Source organism: Amblyraja radiata, chromosome 3, assembly GCF_010909765.2.
Source record: "Amblyraja radiata isolate CabotCenter1 chromosome 3, sAmbRad1.1.pri, whole genome shotgun sequence".
NCBI classification, from domain to species: Eukaryota; Metazoa; Chordata; class Chondrichthyes; order Rajiformes; family Rajidae; genus Amblyraja; species Amblyraja radiata.
In genome coordinates, this window is record NC_045958.1 from 44,317,720 (window position 1) to 44,341,942 (window position 24,223).

Here is a 24,223-nt window from a genome sequence, read left to right on the forward strand (position 1 = left end):
CCCATCTACTGAGATTTAGCTGCCATTGCTAGACTTGGCTCTCCTCTGTGAATCAAGAGATGATTTGCTCTAAAATATGACTTCTCTAGCCACCTTCAACCAAGTCGCTCTAAAACCACTATGATATCTGCTTCTGATTTTTTGCAAGCTTGATTTGCAAGTTGGGCTATGAACATGACCAGGCACATTCTCTATGAAACTGTGTTCTTACAGATTAAAGTTAGTGATGTTTTTAATTTAACTGCTTCTGTTCAAATTTCAAATCCAAACAAGGCTCAAGCATTTTCTCAATGTTTATCACAATTCTCCACATGTATATGCCGTGGAGGCCAGCAGTTCTTCTGCACTTCAGTAAGAAATTAACCACGCTAAGGTTTGAATATCCCTGCAATTCTTGCTTTTTGCAAACTTCTTGACTAACCTCCTGATTCATCCATTTGAAAGCAGATATTAAAAAGAAGCATATGATAGAAACAATTTTATTTTAAAGTTGGCGGTAGATTGAAACTTATTTAGATAGATCATGGAGATACCCAAAGCGGGGGGAATCGAAGTTGGGACGTTGTTGAGGGTAAGAACACGCTCTGCCAGGTAGGTGAGAGCGTTGGAGGAGTGAAACTGGTTGAGTCTTTCTTCCAGAAGAAGTGGAGGGCCCTAAAATCTTCTTAATGAGAAATGGAATTCTTGGTCTCTTGCATTTTTTAATTTGCATTATGTCTGTAGCTGAAACATCATATTCTGCATTCTGTTTCTTTTTTTGCTCACCCACGACCTTGATGTACTTATGCATGGTATGACTTGCTTGGATAGCATGTGAAACAAAGCTTTACACTGTGTCTCCGTACACGTGATAAAAATAAATCAGTATATATCTATATAGAGAATGTACGCCCATGACGACGATGAGGCCTGTTGGGACCAGGAAATTGGAATTTTGTCAAAATAGTGGAGGGCATTAGAATGTGCGTAGGATGGGACTGAACAAGGGGAGACAGGAAGAAGTCAAAATATGAAGAGACAATGGTTCTGTCAGGCCAGTTCTGTTTATGGATCTTAGGGAAGATATTACATGACTAATAACCAGCAAACCCATGTGTTAGACAGAGTTAAATGATCTTGCAACTCATGGATCAGGTCAGACTTCTGGAGTCCAAGCAGTGATGAGTAGGTGATCTATCGTAGCCACCTCTTGACATCACTACTCTCAAAGAGGACAGTCTACAGCCAATTTGATTCAATCGCTGTGATATCAAGACATGGCTCACAGTTCAGAATACAGCAGAGGCTACGTGACCAGGCAACATCCCAGATATTGTACTGAATACAGGTGTTCCTGAAATAGCCAATCTGCCCACTGCTTTGGCTACAAGCCAGAGGTCAGAGGCTGGGTATTTGCAGTGTGACTCACCTGCTGACATCCCCAAACCTTTCCATAATCAACAAAGCGCAAGCCAGGAGTGTGATCCAAAACTCATGAAATGCCTGGATATGCTGTTCCAGTGGCAGTGCTGAAACTCAGCATTATCCAGAACACCTTGAATACACAAAACACCTTGAGTATTCATTGTTTCCCCACTAATGTGCTGTGACTGCATTGTGTGCCAACTACAAAATGTACTGCACTTTTTCACCTGGCTACTTTGACAGCACCTGCCAATCACTTAGACTACGAACAAGGGTGGCATGTGCTTGATCAGGGCGCCATCTGCAGGTTTCCCTGTAAGTTGTACACCTTTCTGACATGGATATATTTCAAGATACAAGGTACAAGGTACATTTATTTGTCACATGTACCAATTGGTACAGTGAAATATGTGGTCGCCATACAGCCATACGAATAATAAAGAGCACAGAACTCGATAGTTTTTAAACACAGACATCCCCACACAGCGGGATCAAAGATTCCCACTGTGAGGGAAGGCTCCAAAGTTCAGTCATCCTCCTCTGTTGTCCTCCCGTGGTTGGGGGGCTCCTGAACTCCCCGCTGTCACCGCTACGGGCGGCCCGATGTTCAGGCCCGCTCGCCGGGGTGATGGAAGTCCGACGTCGGGACTGGAGGACGTCCTCCGCGGCTTGGACATCCGAATCGGCCACCTCCTACCGGAGTCCGCGGCTCCCGAAGTCCACAGGCCAAGCTGGGCGGAGATTCAACGCTGGCGGCCCTCGGCAAAGGGTCCCAGGACTCCGCGATGTTGAAGTCAGCAAAGCCCATGTTGGAAGCTCTTCAAACCACAGTTCCGCGATGTTGAAGCAGCAGGCCCAACACCCCGGAGCTTCAACGGCGATCGCCCGCTCAGCGGTAAATCCAGCGCTGTGCCGACGCTGCTGGAGGTCCGGGTCCCCAGCAGGAATGGCCACTCCAATCTAGATGGTAGGCCACGAGGAGGGGGGCGAGGATGCGACTCGGAGAATAGACACGTCCTCGCCAGGAAGTAACTGGGAACCGGTTTCCCCTTTACTCTACCCCCTTCCCCCACGTAGAAAAGCTAAAGAAACTAAAGAAACATACTTTTAAAAATAAATAAATAAATAAAAGATAGAAAAGCAAACAGACTGTAGGCAGAGGCTGCCTTCAATGCGGAGCCCCTGGTGGAATATTTCACAACTCCTTCAACTTTGCTGGGTCTAAATCTTGGAAATCCCAATAGGATTGTGTGAATATCTTCGCCAGAGGACTGCACGGATTCTAGGTGTCAGACTATCAGCTCTTTAAGGGCAAGGAGCAATCAATAAAATCTTGAAAAATGAATAATGAGATGAAGAGAGCAGCACAGCGGCACAGCTGAAGAGCCGCTGCTTCACAGCACCAGAGACCCGGCATTAATCCTGACCTCAGGTGTTGTCTGTATGGAATTTGTACGTTCTCCCTGTGGCCACATGAGTTTCTTCCGGGTGCTCCGGTTTCCTCCCACATCCAAAAGATGTGCAGGATTGTAGGTTATTTGTAAACTGCCACTAGTGTGACTGTAGAGAGCGAGTACGTGGGTAACATAGAACCAGAGTGAACAGGTGATCGATGGTCAGCATGGACTCAGTGGTCCAAATGGCCTGTTTCCATGCTGTATCACTAAACATTTAAAATGTGCATCCACCTTTATTAACACTTGTTAGTTCAAATATTGAAGGTTCTTCATTAACCGGTGACCTTGAATCTACACATAGCTGAAACAGCACTGAGGGTTCCTACTAGAACTGGATTATGATAGTTTGGGGCCCTGTGTAGCAAGACTATTTGGGATCAGTCCACTTGCACCCATAACCACAGAACCATAGGTATTTTTGGCACAGGAGGAGGCCATTTGGCCCATTGTGCTCATGACAGCTGTGACCCTGTTCACACTCCCTTTGACACATGAAAACATTTAGTAATCAAAAAAGGCTTCAATAAGAACAGGTTAGTTCAATGTTTTTTTGAACGATCAGGAACTATTTGTTAACGCCTTGAAATGATAATTATGTACCTGCTGATTGTGCTTTCTATTTACTCCATTCTCTTTGAAACATGGTGGGTGGACAACAAACTTGAAATGATATGCTTTTACTTCTAAAAACATTACAGGGGATAATTAGAATATCTAACAACTTGGGGACTTGGTAACAGAATTTTTATGTGTTTTTTTAGACTAACTCTAAATATTAACAAACCTTGTTCTAACTGCTTCTACATTCCCATCAAAATAGTGATCAATACTCAAAGCAACACATGAATATTTGTCTGATTACCGCTGTTAAACTGCCTTTCGCATCCTTTAATGTGACATCAACTACAATAATACAAAATAAAATCCTTATATAATAATAATAATAAATTTTATTTATGGGCGCCTTTCAAGAGTCTCAAGGACACCTTACAAAAATTGAGCATGTAGAGGAAAAACATGTAAGGGGAATGAAATAAATAGTAGAGACATGACTAGTACACAAAGTAAAGACAGAATTCAATACAAAACACAGTATGAGGCAATTAATGCACAGATGAAAAGGGACGGGGACGTGGGGCTAAGGATAGGCAGAGGTGAAGAGATGGGTCTTGAGGCGGGGCTGGAAGATGGTGAGGGACACGGAATTGCGGATCAGTTGGGGGAGGGAGTTCCAGAGCCTGGGAGCTGCCCTGGAGAAGGCTCTGTCCCCAAAACTGCGGAGGTTGGACTTGTGGATGGAGAGGAGACCGGCTGATGTGGATCTGAGGGACCGTGAGGGTTGGTAGGGGGAGAGGAGGTCAGTGAGATATGGGGGGCCAGATGGTGGAGGGCTTTGTAGGTGAGGACCAGGATTTTGTAGGTGATCCGGTGGGAGATGGGAAGCCAGTGAAGTTTTTTGAGGACTGGAGTGATGTGATGCCAGGATTGGGTGTGGGTGATGAGTCGGGCGGCTGCGTTCTGGACCAGTTGGAGTCGGTTGATGTAGGTGGAGCTGATGCCAAGGAGAAGTGAGTTGCAATAGTCCAGTCGGGAGGAGATGAAGGCATGGATGAGTCTTTCAGCAGCAGGCGGTGTGAGAGAGGGTCTGAGTTTGGCGATGTTGCGGAGTTGAAAGAAGGAGGTTTTAATGACATGGCGGATGTGAGGCTCAAGGGTGAGGGTGGAATCAAAGATCACGCCAAGGTTGCGGGCCTGGGGAGATGGGGAGACAGTGGTGCCGTCGATGGTGAGAGTGGGGTTATTGATTTTGCCGAGTGTGGCTTTGGAGCCTATGAGGAGGAATTCTGTCTTATCGCTGTTGTGTTTGAGGAAATTATGTTACATCCAGGTTTTTATAGCTGACAAACAGGAGTTGATATGGGAGAGGGGGGGGGTTGTGGGGGGATTTGGTGCCAAGGTAAATCTGGGTGTCATCAGCGTAACAGTGGAAGTCCAGATTGAAATGGCGGAGTATCTGACCAAGGGGGAGGATGTAGATGATGAAGAGGAGGGGGCCGAGTACGGAGCCTTGTGGAACGCCTTGAGTGACTGCGGCTGTAGCAGAGGTGTGGTTGTGGAGAGAGATGAAGTGGGATCTTATATGCACAAACCTGACATTTTTAATTTCTGAAATAAGTATCGACTAATGATTAATTCTGGTATTTATCGGGTCTAAATGTGGGCCAAAGTTTACAGTGAAATAAGAATAAATATTGCAGAATTATGGTGGATTTATTGAGCAAACATCTGTTGGTAATTATCATAAGCTGTCCAAATAGCGATGTTTTTATAATCTCTACAGAGCACTGGAGTGCCCATGTTTCTGACAATCATTCTGAAAATGCCTGGGAATGGTAAAGAGAATAAAATCTATACTTACTCATATCAAAGACATCTTTTATTGAGCTATCTTCACTGTTGTTTGATGACTCGCCGATCTCCGTGCTGGAGCTGGGATCTATCTGCAATTTTGCCAGAGGCGCCAGATCTAGATGTTGAGTGTTAACATATGTTGGTGCTTCTCCACTTTTGGGTATGTGGAGTCTCATCTCAGGCTGAACATATAAATCACCGGAAGAGCCTATAGATTTCAAGAAAGGAATGTAAAGGAGGTCTAAGTAACCATAACCATATATAACCATATAACAATTACAGCACGGAAACAGGCCATCTCGGCCCTTCTAGTCCGTGCCGAACACGTATTCTCCCCTAGTCCCATCTACCTGCACTCAGACCATAACCCTCCATTCCTTTCCCGTCCATATAACTATCCAATTTATTTTTAAATGATAAAATCGAACCTGCCTCCACCACCTTCACTGGAAGCTCATTCCACACAGCTACCACTCTCTGAGTAAAGAAGTTCCCCCTCATGTTACCCCTAAACTTCTGTCCCTTAATTCTCAAGTCATGTCCTCTTGTTTGAATCTTCCCTACTCTCAGTGGGAAAAGCTTATCCACGTCAACTCTGTCTATCCCTCTCAACATTTTAAAGACCTCTATCAAGTCTCCCCTTAACCTTCTGCACTCCAAAGAATAAAGACCTAACTTGTTCAACCTTTCGCTGTAACTTAGTTGCTGAAACCCAGGCAACATTCTAGTAAATCTCCTCTGTACTCTCTCTATTTTGTTGACATCCTTCCTATAATTAGGCGACCAAAATTGTACACCATACTCCAGAATTGGCCTCACCAATGCCTTGTACAATTTTAACATTACAGTCATTACAGAAATGCAAGGAGGCAGAAGTTAAATAACTTGGAAGACTGAGACTATGGACATGTCGAAGAGGCAGATACAAATTGGAAAATCGTCTATCATCCATGATTTCTAGGTGATATAACTTCTATCAATACATCACATTACAAAAGTGATGAGCACTTCCTAGACCTATCTTTCTAATATCAGAAAATAAACTCTGATGGTGCCATGGAGTACTCCGGAATATATTGTCAACTTTTGGTCAGCTTATTGACCTATTATTGACCTATTATTGACATCTATTTTCTGAGAATGTATAGTTATACAGCATGGAAACAGGCCCTACAGCCCAATTTATCCACGCCAATCAAGATTCCCCATCTACACTGGTCGCACCTGCCCAGGTTTGGCCCATATCCCTCCAAAGACATTTCCTATCCGTACCTATCCAAATGTCTTTAAAATGTTGTTATACTACCTGCCTCAACTACCTTCTCTGGCAACTCGGTCCATATATCTACCACAGGTATATGAGGAATGTAACACTATTTAAACGTCCATGAGGGAAAAAAATAAAAGGTTCTCAACCTGACTAAAAACAAAAAAAAACATCTTTGTCCTGAAGAAAATGTGAAATATTGTTCCTGCAATTTTCTATCAGCCCAATTCAAGCTTCAGGTTCTCCATCTTAGAATGAAGCTACACACCACTTTGCTTTGTTTCTAGTAGCAGTTAAGGGCCTGTCCCACTTTCATGACCTAATCCACAACCTTTTTTACTCATGGACATTTTTCATCAGGCTAGAAAAACGCCCCGACCTACTTGATGCCATGAGTACTTACGACTAGTATCACGACCTACCTACAAACTACCTACGACCTACCTACAGCCTCCTACGACCTCGTGACGACCAGGCTGCGAATATGAGTTAAGGGCAAACTCGGCCGAGGTCGTGAATTAGGTTGTGAAAGTGGGACAGGCTCTTTAATACCAATTAGTAGTCTAAACACTAGCTGCTAGAGGAACTTAATGGATCAGGCAGCATTAGTGGAGGGAATAGACAGATGACGTTTCAAGTCGGGGCCCCATCTTAAGACTGAGGAATGTCTGGCCCTAAACTTTATCTGCCCATTCCCACCACAGTCTGCTGCCTAACCTGCTGTTCTCTCAGCACTTTATGCTTTTCTCAAAATTCCAGCATCCACAGATTCTTGTGATTCTAATTAGTCTATTTAGTAACATTTAAACGGATGCAATAATCCAGCAGCTCATCTCTGAACAAAGATGAAAGGCACTTGCAAATTAGTAAGAAAGAAAGTAAACCCAGAAGGACAATTAAGAAATATCCATTGAAATTCCTGACAAATATTTAAATAAATATCGGAAAATTATTCTTGTGGAATGAGTTGTAAAGATTTATAAATGTAATCTGCCAAACACCAAACTATAAAATAAGAAAATTATTCATATCACAATTAATGCTGAGCTGTGTGAGGTCAGATTCCACCAAATATTACACTTAGCAGGGAAGATACACTCACAGGGAGCACAGGAATGGCAATGGCATTGCTTTGAGAGGCTGGTGAAGAAACACATCTGCGCCTTCCTCCCTCGGAACATGGACCTGTTGCAGTTCGCATACCGTCCGAACAGATCCGCGGACGATGCGGTCTCCCAGGTCTTGCACACCGCTCTCTCCCATCTGGACAGCCAGAAGGGGGGCTACGTGAGGATGCTGTTCATAGACTACAGTTCAGCCTTCAACACGATAGTCCCCACCAGACTGGCCGGGAAGCTAATGGAATTGGGGCTCAACACCTCCCTGTGTGCCTGGGTCCTGGACTTTCCCACCGCCAGGCCCCAGGTAGTCAAGATGGGAGGGAATACATTCTTCCCAGAGGCCATTCGGACTGTAAACGCCTATCTCACCAGGGACTAACTCTACTGAACGTTTTTCCTTCCATTATTTATTATGTAAAAGGATATGTGTGTTATGATTGTGTTTATAGTTTGTTTGGTTGTTTGGTTGTTTGTCTTTTGCACAAAAGTCTGCGAGCATTGCCACTTTCATTTCACTGCACATCTCGTATGTGTATGTGACAAATAAACTTGACTTAACTTGATTATGCAGGTCAGATTGTATAAACCTGCTGTTTGAGCATATGTTTCCATAATGAAAATATAGAATAGCACAGTCATACTTGTGATATTCTACATAGATCAACCATACAAATTTATAGCACAGAAAGGGTCCTCAGCCACATCATATTTGAAAATGTTCTTTAATTATCAAGATCAAATCCAGTAACAAACAACCCAATCAATCTCATCTTCATCATCAAAGTATGAAAGGTGTGATCAACGGTATTATTAAGCAGCATTTAGGCTTCAATAAACTGCTTAACAACCGTTTGAGTTTCAGCAGAACCACTCGACTTAAGACCACATCATCTCCATGTCCAAGCATAGACCAAAGATCTAAATTCCAGAGGCGAGGCAAGAACGTCTTCACATGACAGCAAGGCATGAGTGTGGCATCAAAAATCCAATTCCATTCACAACTCCTCAAAAAAAGAAGCAGTCCATGCTTACAAGCTTTAAAACTCAGACATTTAGGCATGGGCCGATGTGGCAAGTATCATTCACACCACACAAGTGCCAGGCACTGGACAAGAGAGAGTCTAAACACATACCTGAGGATCTTAACATTGCTGAACTCCCTGTGATCACCATCTGTGTGCCTATCATTGACAGGAAGCTTAATTGAGCCAAACACATAAATGTTGTGTCTACAAGAGCAGTTCAGAGGTAGGGAATAGTGTGGGAGTGACTCATATCCTGACAAACTAAATCCATTCCACCACCTGAAAGCAGAGTGTAATGGAATATCCTCCACTAGTCAACTAGAGTGCAACTCTAAGAAAATCCAAGCTCAATACCAAAGATCTTAGAGCTCGAAGATCTTTACTCAATACCACTGAGGACAAAACAACTCACATGATGCCATCCACCCTAAACACCCTCACCACCAGTACAGTGTGGCTGCAGAGAATACCATCTACAACATGTATTGCAGTTACTCATTTATGCTACTTTAATAGCATACTCTAATACCAAGAAGAACAATGGTTTCTGGCATAGAGTAATATCACACCTTGAGGTATCCTTTGAACTAATTCACCATCTTGACATGAAAATGTATTGTGTGTTTAACTCTCCCCTATTTCATGGTGGATAATCAGAGGTCTGCATCAGATGAAGAAAGTCCTTTACCACAACCTTCTCACAGGTTTCTAGAGATTGATAATGCATGCGGACCTTGTCAGTGATACCCACAACCCCAATAGTGAATAAATATAAAATCCCTCTCCTGTGCTTTTTCCCCATAGTTCTGTGATCATTTTACATTTCACACGGTTTAATTTCCTTATGAAAACTATATGTTTGCTCCACCCTTTCAGACAATGTATTCTCAGACATAAACTAATGTATAAATAAGTCTTTCTCATCTTGCCTCTTGTTCTTCTTGTTTAATTTCTTCATGGACTGCTCTTTTTTTTAAACCTATAACTTTCCACAGCTGCACTATATATCTGGAACTGTAATCCTGGTCTTTGTCATCCTGTTGTCCCACTGGTGGAAGGATTTTTCAATTAAATCCACCTTGCCTTTGCAACACCTCCTTGCTTTCAAAACTCTGCCCAAAATCTACGCTTTTCACCAAGATTTTGGTCATTCATTTTAACAATCATCTTTGGTTTAAAATGCAGATCAGAGTCTTAGTAAATATATCTAAGTTAAAATATATCTGAGCAAAAATGAATGTCAGACAAGGCAAATTCTCCCAATAATTTGGAGATGAATTAATGTATTTTAGCACAATTTACAACATCACATGGGGTATTTACATGGAGTATTTACAAATGAACACTTCCATGGAGAGCTAAAGAAAACTCATTTGCTGAATGAGGAAATGACACGGATGTACTCTGATGCCATCATCAATAAGAATATCTTGGAAGCTGCTTAACTGGAGGATTGTTTTGCGTTATATTTACTAGCTTTGGTTGCACATGCACCAAGTGACTCTAGTTATTTTCTGAAGTGTTATTTATTTACCAGATCTGTCGAGTGCGTGTCTCCAGTCTTCACTGTGATCCTCACCCAGGTGCTGGCCTTGATAGTAGCTTTGACCTTGTCCTATGGTCAACACTGGCTACAGTAACAAAGTAAAATTGTTCAACATTAAGGGTTCCAAGCCTAAAATAACAAAGCAAGAAGATTAAAAGCATGAAAACATTTCTCTAGTTGGAATGATGTTTCCAAGTGGGAATTAGCCAGAGTTTTATATAATTGCAACATAACTTCCATAGTTGCATTCCAATCTCTCTGAAATATTCTACTAGCTTTCTAAATTTGATTCTGTCACCTTTCACTTAGTTTCAATGATTCCTACATTTTACCCCCAAATTTTCTCCCCAGAGTACAAGAAGTGTTGGAGAACATGAAAGCAATTAAGAGGGCAAAAAGTATGACATGAAATGGAGCTGGATGGCAAGGAAAAAGAAAAGTCTAAAAGATTCTGCAGATATATTAAGAGTAAAAGGGCTTTCTCATGACCCAAGACCTAACAAGAGTTTGACATCTGGGAACCTCCTGCGATAACAGTACGGCATTCGTGGACCACCGAGGACCTCCGTGGCGCTATCGTGTAACTTTGTAAGGTCGGGAGAAAATTCAAACATTTTTGAATTTCTCCAAGAGTGACTTGAGCACTTTTTGGTGAGCGTTGCAACATTGTATGAAGCAGATGCCAGTGCGAAACCCGTGCGATATCCGTAATGACTCTTGCGGGTACCGTGGGAACTCCTGCGAACGGTAAACCCGGAAGCTTGACAGAGGGGACATAAGGTGAGTAATAGGTATTAAAGGGGGCTTTGGGTGTGGAGGAAGGGAAGGGGGGGGGGGGGTGCTCGGGGTGATTACAATGCTCTCTGGGGTGCGGGAAGAAGGGTCTTGAAAAGCAACTCGCCGCTTTGCTCTTAAGACAAATTGCTTCGATTTGAATCTCCCCGCAGTACAAGGAAGTAGAGGCAAGGTTGCGCCGTGTGTTGGAAGGAACTGCAGATGCTGCTTTAACCCGAAGATAGACACACAAAAAACTGGAGCACTTCATCGGGTCAAGCAGCATCTCTGGAGAGAATGAATAGGTGACGTTTCGGCTCGAGAGTTTCGGGTCTGAAGAAGGGTCTCCCAACCCGAAACGTCACCTATTCATTCTCTCCAGAGATGCTGCTTGACCCGATGAAGTGCTCCAGTTTTTTTGTGTCTATCTTCGGGTTAAAGCAGCATCTGCAGTTCCTTCCAACACACGGCGCAGCCTTGCCTCTACTTCCTTGTACTGCGGGGAGATTCAAATCGAAGCAATTTGTGCAAAGCGGCGAGTTGCTTTTCGAGACCCTTCTTCCCGCACCCCAGAGAGCATTGTAATCACCCCGAGCACCCCCCCCCCCCCCCCCTCCCACCCTTCCTCCACACCCCAAGCCCCCTTTAATACCTATTACTCACCTTATGTCCCCTCTGTCAAGCTTCCGGGTTTACCGTTCGCAGGAGTTCCCACGGTACCCGCAAGAGTCATTACGGATATCGCACGGGTATCGCACTGGCATCTGCTTCATACAATGTTGCAACGCTCACCAAAAAGTGCTCAAGTCACTCTTGGAGAAATTCAAAAATGTTTGAATTTTCTCCCGACCTTACAAAGTTACACGATAGCGCCACGGAGGTCCTCGGTGGTCCACGAATGCCGTACTGTTATCGCAGGAGGTTCCCAGGTGTCAAACTCTTGTTAGGTCTTGGGTCAGGTCGCACCGTGAGAACCGGCCATAAGAGCAGGGCTTGGGAAAGATCTGTATGGTTATTTTTGCACAGATACACAAGAGGGGGAAATATTAAATTAATGCAGAGGAGAAGGTCATGTAAGCTAAGGAGTTGAGGCATAAGAGTTGAGAAGTTTTAGATCAGATATGAATTACCAAAGACGATATAGATGGCTTTAAAACACAGTAAGGTGGATACATTTCCAGGGCCTGACCAAGTGCTTATGTTATTTTGTATGTTTTTCTGAGACAGCACAAAGTGTAGATGGTGGGAAGTTTGGTCTGTGTGATGAACTGGGCAACAGTGCATCCAGAAAGTATTCAGACCCCTTCACTTTTTCCACATTTTGTTACATTACAGCCTTATTTTAAAATAGATTAAATTCATTTTTGTTATCATCAATCTACACACCGTATCCCAGAATGAAGAAGCGAAAACAGGTGTTTAGATATGTTTGCAAAGTAATTAAAAATAAATAACTGAAATATCACATTTACATAAGTATTCAGACCCTTTGTGATGACACTCAAAATTGAGCTTAGTTTAATCATGTTTCCATTGATTATCAGTGAGATGTTTCTACAACTTGATTGGAGCCCACCAGTGGTAAATTAAATTGATTGGACATGATTTGGAAAGGCACACACCTGTCTATATAAGGTCGCACAGCAAAAACCAAGCCATCTTCTTATTGAGTCCACACACAAGATTAGAAGTTGTTCAGCCAGAGCTGAACACACTTCTCGGCATCTGCATACAATGGTGTCTGTCTTATTGCTTCTTGTGCGTGGTGGTGGAAAGATTGGTAGAAACAGGGCCGCGATGTGAACGCTCTTTCCTTGACCCCAACCAGGCCATGAAGACGAAGGAATTGTCCATAGACCTCCGAGACAGGATTGTGTCGAGACACAGATCTGGGAAAGGGTATAAAACAATTTCTGCAGCATTGCAGGTCCCGAAGAGCACAGTGGCCTCCGTCATTCTTAAATGGAAGAACTTTGGAACCACCAGGACTCTTCATGGAGTTGGCTGCCCGACCAAACTGGGCAATCAGGGGAGAAGGGCCTTGGTCAGGGAGGTGACCAAGAACCTGATGGTCATTCTGGCAGAGCTTCAGAATTCCTCTGTGGAGATGGGAGAACCTTCTAGAAGGACAACTATATCTGTAGCACACAACCAATCAGGCCTTTATGGTAGATTGGTAGATCTGGCCTTATGGTAGATTGGCCAGACAAAAGCCACTCCTCAGTAAAAGGCACATGACAGCCCGCTTGGAATTTGCGAAAAGGCATGAGAAACAAGATTTTCTGGTCTGATGAAACCAAGATTGAACTCTTTTGCCTGAATGCCAAGCGTCACGTCTGGAGGAAACCATGCGCTGCCCATCACCTGGTCAATACCACACCTACGATGAATCATGGTGGTGGCAGCATCATGCTATGGGAATGTTTTTCAGCGGCAGGAACTGGGAAACTAGTCAGGATCAAGAGAAAGATGAATGGAGCAATGTATAGAGAGATCCTTGATGAAAACCTGTTCCAGAGCATCCTATACCTCAGACTGGGGTGGAGGTTCAGCTTCCAACAGGACAACGGCCCTAAGCACACAGCCAAGACAACGCAGGAGTGGCTTCGTGACAAGCCTGTGAATGTCCTTGAGTGGCCCAGCCAAAGCCTGAATTTAACCTGATCAAACATCTCTGGAGGGACCTGAAAATAGCTGTGCATCGACGCTCCCCATCCAACCCAACAGAGCTTGAGAGGATGGCACACACACACACACACACACACACACACACACACACACACACACACACACACACACACACACACACACACACACACACACACACACACACACACGCCTGTTATGCAGGCGGGGGACAGGGCAAGCGGGGGGAGCGCTGTCTGAGTGAAATTCACACGGTGCAAAGCCAATGTGATACAGACACACACCGCGATGAACAGGAAGGTTGGCGCTGTAATTAAGACGGTGAAAGCACAGTGTACGGGAAGGGTCACGCAAGTCCTTTAAAAGAGTGGGGGAAGAAGGGGGGAGAAGGAATGGAGACAACTTTTAAGAAGCCAGAGATACACGGCTGTGAATCTTGGTGAAAATTAACATTACTGGTCGGTTATCCTTGGTTCTGAAAACTACTGCTTATGTTTTTTTTTCCCAATAAGCCAACGAAATTCACCGGTCAGCACCAGCTACAACCTACGAAAACCTACGACAACCTTCGACCTCCTGGCAACCCATTACTACTGCGCCTATAGCACGAGAATTCTCGCTACTCTCCATGGCGGCTTCATTCTAGTCGCCGCTAATTTTTCAACATGTTGAAAAATTTGCATTGACCATAATGAGGCCGCAACTAGTTCCCAGAATGCGGGAATTCCTCACAACCACGAAGGCGACTATCCGGCAATCACCCGTGAACATGTGGCGACCATGTGGCGACCACATAGTCTCCTGCAGTCACCTAAAAAGTCGCCTAAGTCGGATAGGCCCATAAAGGGTCTGAATACTTATGTAAGTGTGATATTTCAGTTATTTCTTTTTAATTACATTGCAAACATTTCTAAACACCTGTTTTCGCTCTTTTATTATGGGGTATTGCGTGTAGATTGATGATAAAAAAAATGAATTTAATCAATTTTAGAATAAGGCTGTAACGGAACAAAATGTGGATAAAGTGAAGGGGTATGAATACTTTCTGAATGCACTGTACATCTACACCTCTACAATTTCTTGCTGTCTTGGGCAGAACTGGTCTCGAGTTGAACAGATACTTCGGATCTGTCTTCACTAAGGAAGACACAAACAATCTCCCATATGTACTGGAGGACAGAGGATCTAAGGGGGTAGAGGAACTGATAGAAATTTTCATTAGGTGAGAAATAGTATTGGGTAGGCTAATGGCACTGAAGGATGATATATCCCCTGGGCCAGATGGTCTGCATCCCAGGGTCCTCAGGGAGGTGGCTCTAGAAATAGTGGACGCATTGGTGATCATTTTCCAATGTTCAATACATTCAGGATCAGTTCCTGTGGATTGGAGGATAGCTAATGTTATCCCACTTTTCAAGAAAGGAGCGAGAGAGAAAACTGGGAATTACAGATCAGTTAGCCTGACTTCGGTGGTGGGAAAGATGCTGGTCAATTATTAAAGAGGTAATAATGGGGCATTTGGATAAAAGTAAAAGGATTAGTCCAAGTCAACATGGATTTATGAAAGGGAAATCATGCTTGACTAATCTTCTGGAATTTTTTGAGGATGTGACAAGTATAATAGATGAAGAGGAGCCAGTGGATTTAGTGTATCCAGACTTTCAGAAAGCCTTTGATAAGGTCCCGCACAGGAGACTGGTGACTAAAGTTCGAGCACATGGTATTGGGGGGTAGGGTGTTGACATGGATAGAAAATTGGTTGGCAGACAGGAAGCAAAGAGTAGGAGTGAGCAGGTCTTTTTCAGAATGGTAGGCAGTGGCGAGTGGAGTGCCGCAAGGCTCGGTGAAGGGGCCGCAACTGTTTACCATATATATATTAATGATTTGGAAGAGGGAATTAGGAGCAACACTAGCAAGTTTGCGGATGACACAAAGCTGGGTGGCAGTGTGAACTGTGAAGAAGATGTTAGGAGGTTGCAGGATGACCTGGGCAGGTTGAGTGAGTGGGCAGATGCGTGGCAGATGCAATATAATATAGATAAATGAGGTTATCCACTTTGGCGGCAAAAACAAGGGGGCATATTATTATCTCAATGGGGTTAGGTTAGGTAAGGGGGAGGTGCAGCGAGACCTGGGCGTCCTTGTACACCGGTCACTGAAAGTTGGCTTACAGGTACAGCAGGCAGTGACGAAAGCTAATGGAATGTTGGCCTTCATGACAAGAGGATTTCAGTACAGGAGTAAAGAGGTTCTTCTGCAGTTGTATAGGGCTCTGGTGAGACCACATCTGGAGTACTGTGTACAGTTTTGGTCTCCTAATTTGAGGAAGGACATCCTTGTGATTGAGGCAGTGCAGCGTAGGTTCACGAGATTGATCCCTGGGATGGCGGGACTGTCATATGAGGAAAGATTGAAAAGACTAGGCTTGTATTCACTGGAGTTTAGAAGGATGAGGGGAAGATCCTATAGAAACATATACAATTATAAAAGGGCTGGACAAGCTAGACGCAGGAAAAATGTTCCCAATGTTGGGCGAGTCCAGAACCAGGGGCCACAGTCTTAGAATAAAGGGAAGGCCATTTAAGACTGAGGTGAGAAAAAACTTTTTCACCCAGAGAGTTGTGAATTTGTGGAATTCCCTGCCACAGAGGGCAGTGGATGCCAAATCACTGGATGGATTTAAGAGAGAGTTAGATAGAGCTCTAGGGGCTAGTGGAATCAAGGGACATGGGGAGAAGGCAGGCATGGGTTATTGATTGGGGACGATCAGCCATGATCACAATGAATGGCAGTGCTGGCATCCTTCTGCACGTATTTTCTATGTTTCTATGTTTCTAACCAAACTATGATGCAACCCAACTGTATACTTTTAAGGTGCACCTGGAGAAGTTTGTAAGAGTCATTGGAAACATGCCAAATTTCCACAGACTTCTTTGGAACTAGAGTCATTGATGTGTCTTTTTAGTTGTTGCATCGATGTGGTTGGTCTACGACAGATCATTGGTACTATTAGGGGTGGCATAGCGGTAAAGCTGCTGCCTTACAACGTCAGAGACCTGGGTTCGATCCTGACTACCGGTGCTGTCTGTATGGAGTTTGTACGTTCTCCCCGTGACCTGCGTGGGTTTTCTCCGTAATTCTCCGAGATCTTCGCTTTCCTCCCACACTCCAAAAACGTATAGGTTTGTAGGTTAATTGGCTTGGTATAAATGTAAAATTGTCACTAGTGTGTGTAGGGTACTGTTAATTTGCGGGGATCGCTGGTCAGTGCAGAGTCGGTGGGCCGAAGGGCCTGTTTCCACACTGTATCTCTAAACTCAACTAAACTAAAATTATCACTGAGAAACTTTGCCAGAGGGCACAGTATTGAGTTGAGAGGGGAGAAAGTTAAGAGAGAACTCAGGAGCAACATTTTCATTTCCAATTTCCATAGCTTATTTGATAAATTCAATAATGTTGATCAACCATTTATTGCAACTCATGCTGACTATGCTAATGTTTTTCTGTTTGGTACTTTATGACTTTTCTTTCCTGCCTCAGTAATGATCTAAAGCTAAGGTGATCCTAATGTCAGTAAAATGTTGAAATTCCACTTTGCTTAGCCACAGAAGAGAAACTTGGTTCCTGCTCTTGTCAGCACACCTAGATTCTGTGGATGTTCAATATTCCCACTGTGGATTAATCAGCTATCATTCACGTTCTACTTGTACATGTCCTTGCAATTTAAAAGGAGGTCTTATGACCCAATGAATCCGTGCTGACTCAATGGACAATCCTATACCACCATGAGGCAACAAACTCTACTAGTTCTGCAACAATGCTGCTTAAAGATTAGCACCTGAACAAAATTATTTGATCCAGATTCAGGGAAGTGATAAGTCTATTGAATCGTACCCTAACATTTGAAATCTTGTTGGCCCTTGCTAAGGTAATTTGTCATGATAAACCACAGATTAAATCTATCCCATGCAGTACTCGCGATACTCGAGGAAAATCAGATTTTGTTATTATTTATTTTTAAAGAAATTGCATTGAGAGCTGTTTTTAATCTTAAATTCAAGCATTAATAATCTTATTTGGAGTATGTTTCAGCAATTAAATATCACTTTTATAAATATTAAAGCTAAAATGATCTCACGGCCAAATAAGTAAATGTACTAACCTGGTTAGCTTCAAAAGGATGTGCAGGCAGAATCTGATTCAACCCTGGCTGATGAACCTCTCTAAGTCGGGCATCAATAAACCTGCCAGGAGGAACCTTCCCTGGAATACTGTTATAATAGGCATGTTCTGTTACCTTGTCATCTTCACCAAACCATAGTGATTCTTCCAAATTTGGCATTCTGCATGAATTTAGAAGATACGATTCATGGAACAAAGACAAGCATAATAACATCCTTTAACATCCTCACAATTAGATCAGAAATATCAGAAAGCCAAGACCAGATATCAAGTGTCCTAAGGAAATGGGGTTTGCCTGAGTCTCTGAAAAATGATTTTACTTGTTACCGATTAGCTTGAAGCAGAAACTGGACCTTTGGGGGGGGTGGGGGTGGGGGTGGAGGGGGGGTTGGGGGGGGGGGGGGGTGGGGGGGGGGTGGGGGGGTGGGAGGGGTGGGGTGGGGGGGGTGGGGGGGGGGGTGGGAGGGGTGGGTGGGTGGGGGGGTGGGGTGGGGGTGGGGGTGGGGGGGGGGGGGGGTGGGGGGGGGGGCAAAAGCAAACCATTCAATCCTGTTCCTTCCAGTTGTTCAAGAATGCCTGAAATATATCTAGCCCTAAAATGGACTGGATGGTATGTAGACACACCTGAGATCTACCTAAAGTTAGTTGGACCCCTTGAATGTACTTCATTGTGACGTACCAATATTGACACCGTGCCTGCTGGTGTCTTTCAGTTATAATCTGATCTAACCAGTATTGAATGACTACTGGTTAGAACTCTTGAATGAGTTCACTGGTTTGCCACTAAAGAGGTAAGTATGGTTTTTTACTTAACTTTATGTGTGATTGTGATAAACCAGAATCTTCCTCTTACTCCACAATATTTTTTCTGGGTCACTATAAATTGACTTTCCATCCTCTCCCTTTCTTTGCCCCTCAGGATCAAATTCATAACAGCTGGTGAAAAACCTGGCTCAAACTGATCCTCTTTAAATTAACAATTGCCACATATCAGAAGCACATCGATGAAAACTTATTTCCAGTTTGGTTGACACACAGGCCTTTTATTTACGTACAATATCACACCATTTAGTGTATTGGACAACCTGAGCAATAATCTCTCAATAAAGGTTGTTAGTAATGCAAGTGACACCTGGCTGAGTGATTCAATCAAATGGATCAGCATTGTTCATTTTATCTTTTAGCAGAGCAAGGCTATTTTTTATTAAGCAAATGATTAACCTCTTAATGACGTAGAGTGATATTTGCAATTATATAGCCACGTCCTTAGTTATGACAGCATATTTGACTAGCCTGTGATTGATTCCCTACCAATTAATATACAAAAGTAGTTTTCAAAAGCCTATGTCATATTATTCTCTTCCATTCAGGCAGCTTAATTTAAGGGCAATATTTGATAGACAAATGCCCTTACAAATTCTGTGGTATGGCATAGCATTTTTGGTGGGAAGGCCTTGCAAACTGCAGATCAGGAGTATTTTCACACATTCCCTTTGTAGGTAATTGCGGGAAGGGGACTCCAGCTGTGTGAGTGACTCCAGTTCTTTGGGGCAGGCTGTGAATATTCCCATAGACAAGATGTTGTCCTGTGTTTAAGAAGGAACTGCAGATTCTGGAAAATCGAAGGTACACAAAATTGCCGGAGAAACTCAGCGGGTGCAGCAGCATCTATGGAGCGAAGGAAATAAGCAACGTTTCTGGCCAAAACCCTTCTTCAGATGTTGTCCTGTGTTTGTTGAACTGTGGAGCAGATCAATGCTTTAATTCCAAGCCTGTGTAATTGCTTTCCAGGCAAGAGCGGAACTCGCTATCAAAACATGGAGTGGACGGGGGACACAGTTTTTGGCGGCCACTCGCACATGCGCACACTCACACACGCGCGAGGCTTCGGAGGTTCAATCCAGCGCTAAATGCAGCTCAACTCTGCCTGTCTCACTGGGTTAACTACAGCCCTGTCTGGCCTGACGGGATAAAAGGGCTGCTTCTCCGCGCAGGCCATATTTCCCGCAAGTCCAGGAAGGCTGTAGGCTGACCTGGCGGAACAGGCAGAGTTGATCTGGGTTTAGCGTGTTTCTCTGCGCTGGCTGTGGGCCTGGGGGCACCGCGCCCGTCTGACTCCCGACCAAAGATCCTATAGCGGAGGATCTTTGCTGCCGACCTCTCTGGCCACCCGCGGGGGGGTTGGGGGGTGGTACACGTGGAGTTTGAGACACACACATACACACACACACACACACACACACACACACACACACACACACACACACACACACACACACACACACACACACACACACACACACACACACACACACACACACACACACACCGGTTCAATCGTCAAGTCAACGAGATCTAAACGACAGCTAACAATGAATGACCTGTGGAGGAAGGAATTGCAAATGCTGCTTTTTATGGAGTGACTGAAGGTAGGGGAAAGGAGAGGGAGGGAGTGGTGGGGGAGAGATTGGGGGACGAGAGGGGAAAGATCCTGGGGAGGTGAGGAGGGAGAGTGGGGGGATTGAGGGAGAGGAAGGGGTAGGGAGGGAGAGGGGGAAAGTGGGGGAGGAGGGGGAATAGAGGGAGTGGGGGGGCGTAGGGAGTGGTGAATAGAGAGGAGGGGGGAGGTAGGGAGAGGAGGGCAGTGGGGGAGGACAGGAGGGATAGTCGGGGGATAGGTGGAGGTGAGGAGTGGGGGATAGAGAGATAGGAGGGGGGGTAGGGAGGGAAGAGGAGTTAAGGAGGGAGGAAGGGAGTGACTGTGGGCAGGGGAAAGGAGAGGGAGGGAGAGGTGATGGAGGGATTGTGGAGGGGAGCAGGAGAGGGGACAGAAGAGGGATGGTGAAGAGGAGGGGGAGGGAGTGCTGGGGGATGAGGTGAAATGAGCCGTGCCTGTGCAGTTGGGGACTATGCGTGAGTGGTGCAATATTGCGTTGGGGGGACGAGTTGCATTGGGGGAACGGGTGAGTGGTGGAATATTGCATTGGGAAATGGGTTGCGTTGGGGGACCAGGCCTCCCATGTGACAGGGACCTAACGGGTCCCACTTAGTCTAGTCTAGTTAATTATTTTGTACTACTCGTTTCTTGCACCCTTTTTGTACAAAAATCTTCCACCCAAAACGAGTGTTTTGCACGTGTAATATTTACAGTTGTATTTATTATTGCCAAATGTATAATGTTTGTTCTATGTGCTTAACATGAACAGAGTATTTCATTGAACCCTGGTGTAGATAATAATAAACTTATCTGAGCACCTGTGCACTGATATTATAAAAACACCAAGGGAATTAAATTTATATTGGCATTATTTTCAATTAATTTCCAACGACTGCGAAATGACAGGAAAAATGTACCTGATGCCTTGTTACTTCTCATTAAAAAAAAATTACAAGTGTCATCTGTTGAGACAATGGAGAAATAAATGTCATTACAGCGATAATTTTCTGACTCCAAGCTCCCAGCAGGAGGCCACATTTGCCAGGTGCACACTTCAAAATTTTAATTTAATTGTTTATCCAATGAGTTATAGCAAAGAGCCAATTTGGCCGATTGCTTCCATGTCAACCTAATAACTCCTAGCTAAAATTTCTCAGATCTGTCAACTACCTCATAAATTTTCCTTGTTCTTTCCTTAATGTTATCATGATATTACTGTTATCTGGTGATTAAAATTTAGCATAGTATTTTTTGCTGTAGCCTGACTCACGTTTTAGCCTTTTTTACTTTACATGTAATGTTGTGTCTAATAAAGTAACCCATATGGAGACACAAGAAACTGTAGACGATGGAATCTTGAACAAAAGTTGGAGGAATTGTAGGTCATGAAGCAACTACGAAGGGAATGGACATAACGTTTTGGCTGTGTCTGAAGATGGATCTCGATCAGAAATATCCTCTGTCCATTTCTCCACAGTTGCTGTTTGACCCACTGAGTTCCTCCAGCACTTTATATTTTGCAAAAGTATCCATCTTAACCATCAATCTACCTGGACTGATGTTTTCAGGAATCCATAAATATCTACTTCCAAGTCTCTCCATTCGCATCTGAGTTTGCCGTTCCAAATATATTAGCTCATGTTTCTCTGAATTGCTTTCCCATTGTACCAACCTGAAAATGGTACCCAACATTTGTTGAATAAATTTAATATAATTAAGAGATTGGTAAAAGGTCAGAGCAAAACACAAAGTGCTGGAGTAACTCAGTGGGTCAGGTAGCATCTGTGGAAGGAATGGATAAGCAACATTACCGGTCAGGACCCTTCTTCAGACTGACTGTAGTCAAGGGGGAAAAACTTAAACAGAGGTGGAGGTCAGACAAAGCCTGGTAAGTGATAGGTGGATACAGCTGAGGGTTGACACAAAATGCTGGAGTAACTCAGCAGGACAGGCAACATCTCTGGATAGAAGGATTGGGTGACCCATTCCTTTTATCCAGAGATGTTATCTGTCCCGTTGAGTTACTCCAGCATTTTTTAATCTATCTTTGGTTTAAACCAGCATCTGCAGTTCCTTCCTATACAAATGAGTGTTGTTTGATTGGCAGATGGGTGGAGTTAATGCGAAAGGCTGGAGATGAAATGGAGATAAAAGAGTGTCAGATGTGGAGAAAAGCCCAGGGGAAGGATATAGGTGGAAGAGGGTTGCCGGAGGGAGAGGAAGAAGGGCGAGATAGTGGGGAAATTGTGTGCACACTGAAATGGGGGGACAGGAATGGGTAGAATTCGAAAGAGCGAGGGAATAGGGTGGTACTACTTAAAGTTGGATAATTAAACATTCATAGCATTGGGTTGTAAACTACCAAGTTTGGAAAATTAGGTGCTGTTCCTCCAGATGTTAAAAAGTCATCTGCTTTAAACACGAATTTTGTTTTTCTCTCAAAAGTTGTCTCATAATATATGGAAACAATCAATGTCATGCTATTTTCTGTTAAATCGTGATCAAACAAGAAATAAGTAAATAAATAAATATATATCCATTGGTAGTCTATATGAAGAAATGCAGAAATGGTTCTTTCAATTAAAAAAAAGTCTTATCAGATTAATATCTGCAACTCTGTGTCTAGCCATAACAACAATTCTATACATATCAATTATATTACATGTGTCCTATTATTCAGCTATTATCCCAAGAACCCGATCACCAGGCAGTGACAGAGAGATAATAGATGAAAGATTATTGCAGAAGGGTTGGTTGGTGGTGCATTATTATGTTCACATAAGCTGATACTAAAGAGCACAATCTAATAATTTCTACTGTCATGGTAACTGATTGAGAAAATGAATCATGATTTTATGCAATTGAATTTTTTTTTTTAAAGAACTGACTTTTCAAGCCCACGCAATGTTCTTTTAAATGTGATAAATCTTATTCATGAGCTATGCATTGGTACTGCCCTATGTTTTAATCTTTCCAAACTCCTTCTAAAAGAAACTTAGATCAATGCCTCAGTATGTAACTGATAACTTAAGAGATTCTGATGTTCCAAATCTAATACCAACATAAAAATAATTTGCCACACCACAAAGATCTACTCCAATTTCTTAACATCATCGTTGTGTCAGATGCTGTGAACACCAAATCCACATCAACATCCACCTAGTCCAGCAATGACCTTGCAGTCAGGAAAGCTGCAGTCCTTCCCTCGTCCTTTTGGCAATTCCTCAGTCTGAGGGTGATCTTTTCCATGGTTCACTGATAGATCTTGAGGTGCCTTGGTAATCTGAGAGGCACAGGTATCTTCAGACATTGTAGATGTTTCCAAATCAGCATAAAGGAAGTCAATTGTGGGGTTTGGAGATCAATTATTACTGTGCCTGAACAGGGAATTCCAAGAAGTATTCAGTAAGCTTCAGTGATCTCTACCTGCGTCAGCAATGACATTTCCACCAGTGGGAATATTTGCAGATAATTGTGTGATATTCAATACCATGTGCATCTTTTCAAAAATAAAGCAGATTATATTCAGCAGGACATGTAACATTCATCTTGGTGCCAAGTCACATTAATATTCTTTGGTGATGATTTCCAAAATGAAAATCATTCAAGTAACCTCAATTAATTAAACAAAATGTTAATTACATAATATTTCCCTTTGTCTCTATCAGTAATGTTCTCTCCATTACAATGTTAAAGTTCCACGCCTGGTCGCATTTAGTTCAGATTGTAACTGGACGAACCACCCAGCATTGACGAGTAACTAAATTTAGGCTCGGTAAAGTTGTTCCCAATCCAGACAAGCTCTCCTCACAAATCCTTAGGGCTTTGTGCTTAAAATGGGAGAGCTGTCCAACAGACTAATCAAGAAACAGCCCAATATAATTGTCTATAAGAAATCAAACCTTACACACAATGTAGCAGATTGCTCCATCACAATCTCTAGTTATGTCCT

At 43.4% G+C, this 24,223-nt stretch overlaps 1 protein-coding gene and 1 long non-coding RNA gene across 2 annotated transcripts in view; one reads left to right on the forward strand and one right to left on the reverse strand.

Annotated features, from left to right (window-relative positions):
- The window catches only part of shc3 (SHC adaptor protein 3), a 132,476-nt gene that overhangs the window by 7,948 nt on the left and 100,305 nt on the right, over positions 1-24,223 (reverse strand). Inside the window, exons 8-10 of the mRNA XM_033017729.1 lie at positions 17,815-17,995; positions 10,221-10,317; positions 5,281-5,481 (exon numbers count right to left, since the gene is read on the reverse strand). Of these exons, the coding sequence (XP_032873620.1) occupies positions 5,281-5,481; positions 10,221-10,317; positions 17,815-17,995 (479 nt within the window). The remainder of the gene's footprint in view (positions 1-5,280; positions 5,482-10,220; positions 10,318-17,814; positions 17,996-24,223) is intronic.
- Positions 16,538-19,925, forward strand: LOC116970981. The gene is made up of 3 exons (XR_004411374.1): positions 16,538-16,550; positions 16,928-16,930; positions 19,862-19,925. It is a non-coding gene; the product is annotated as an uncharacterized LOC116970981 (long non-coding RNA).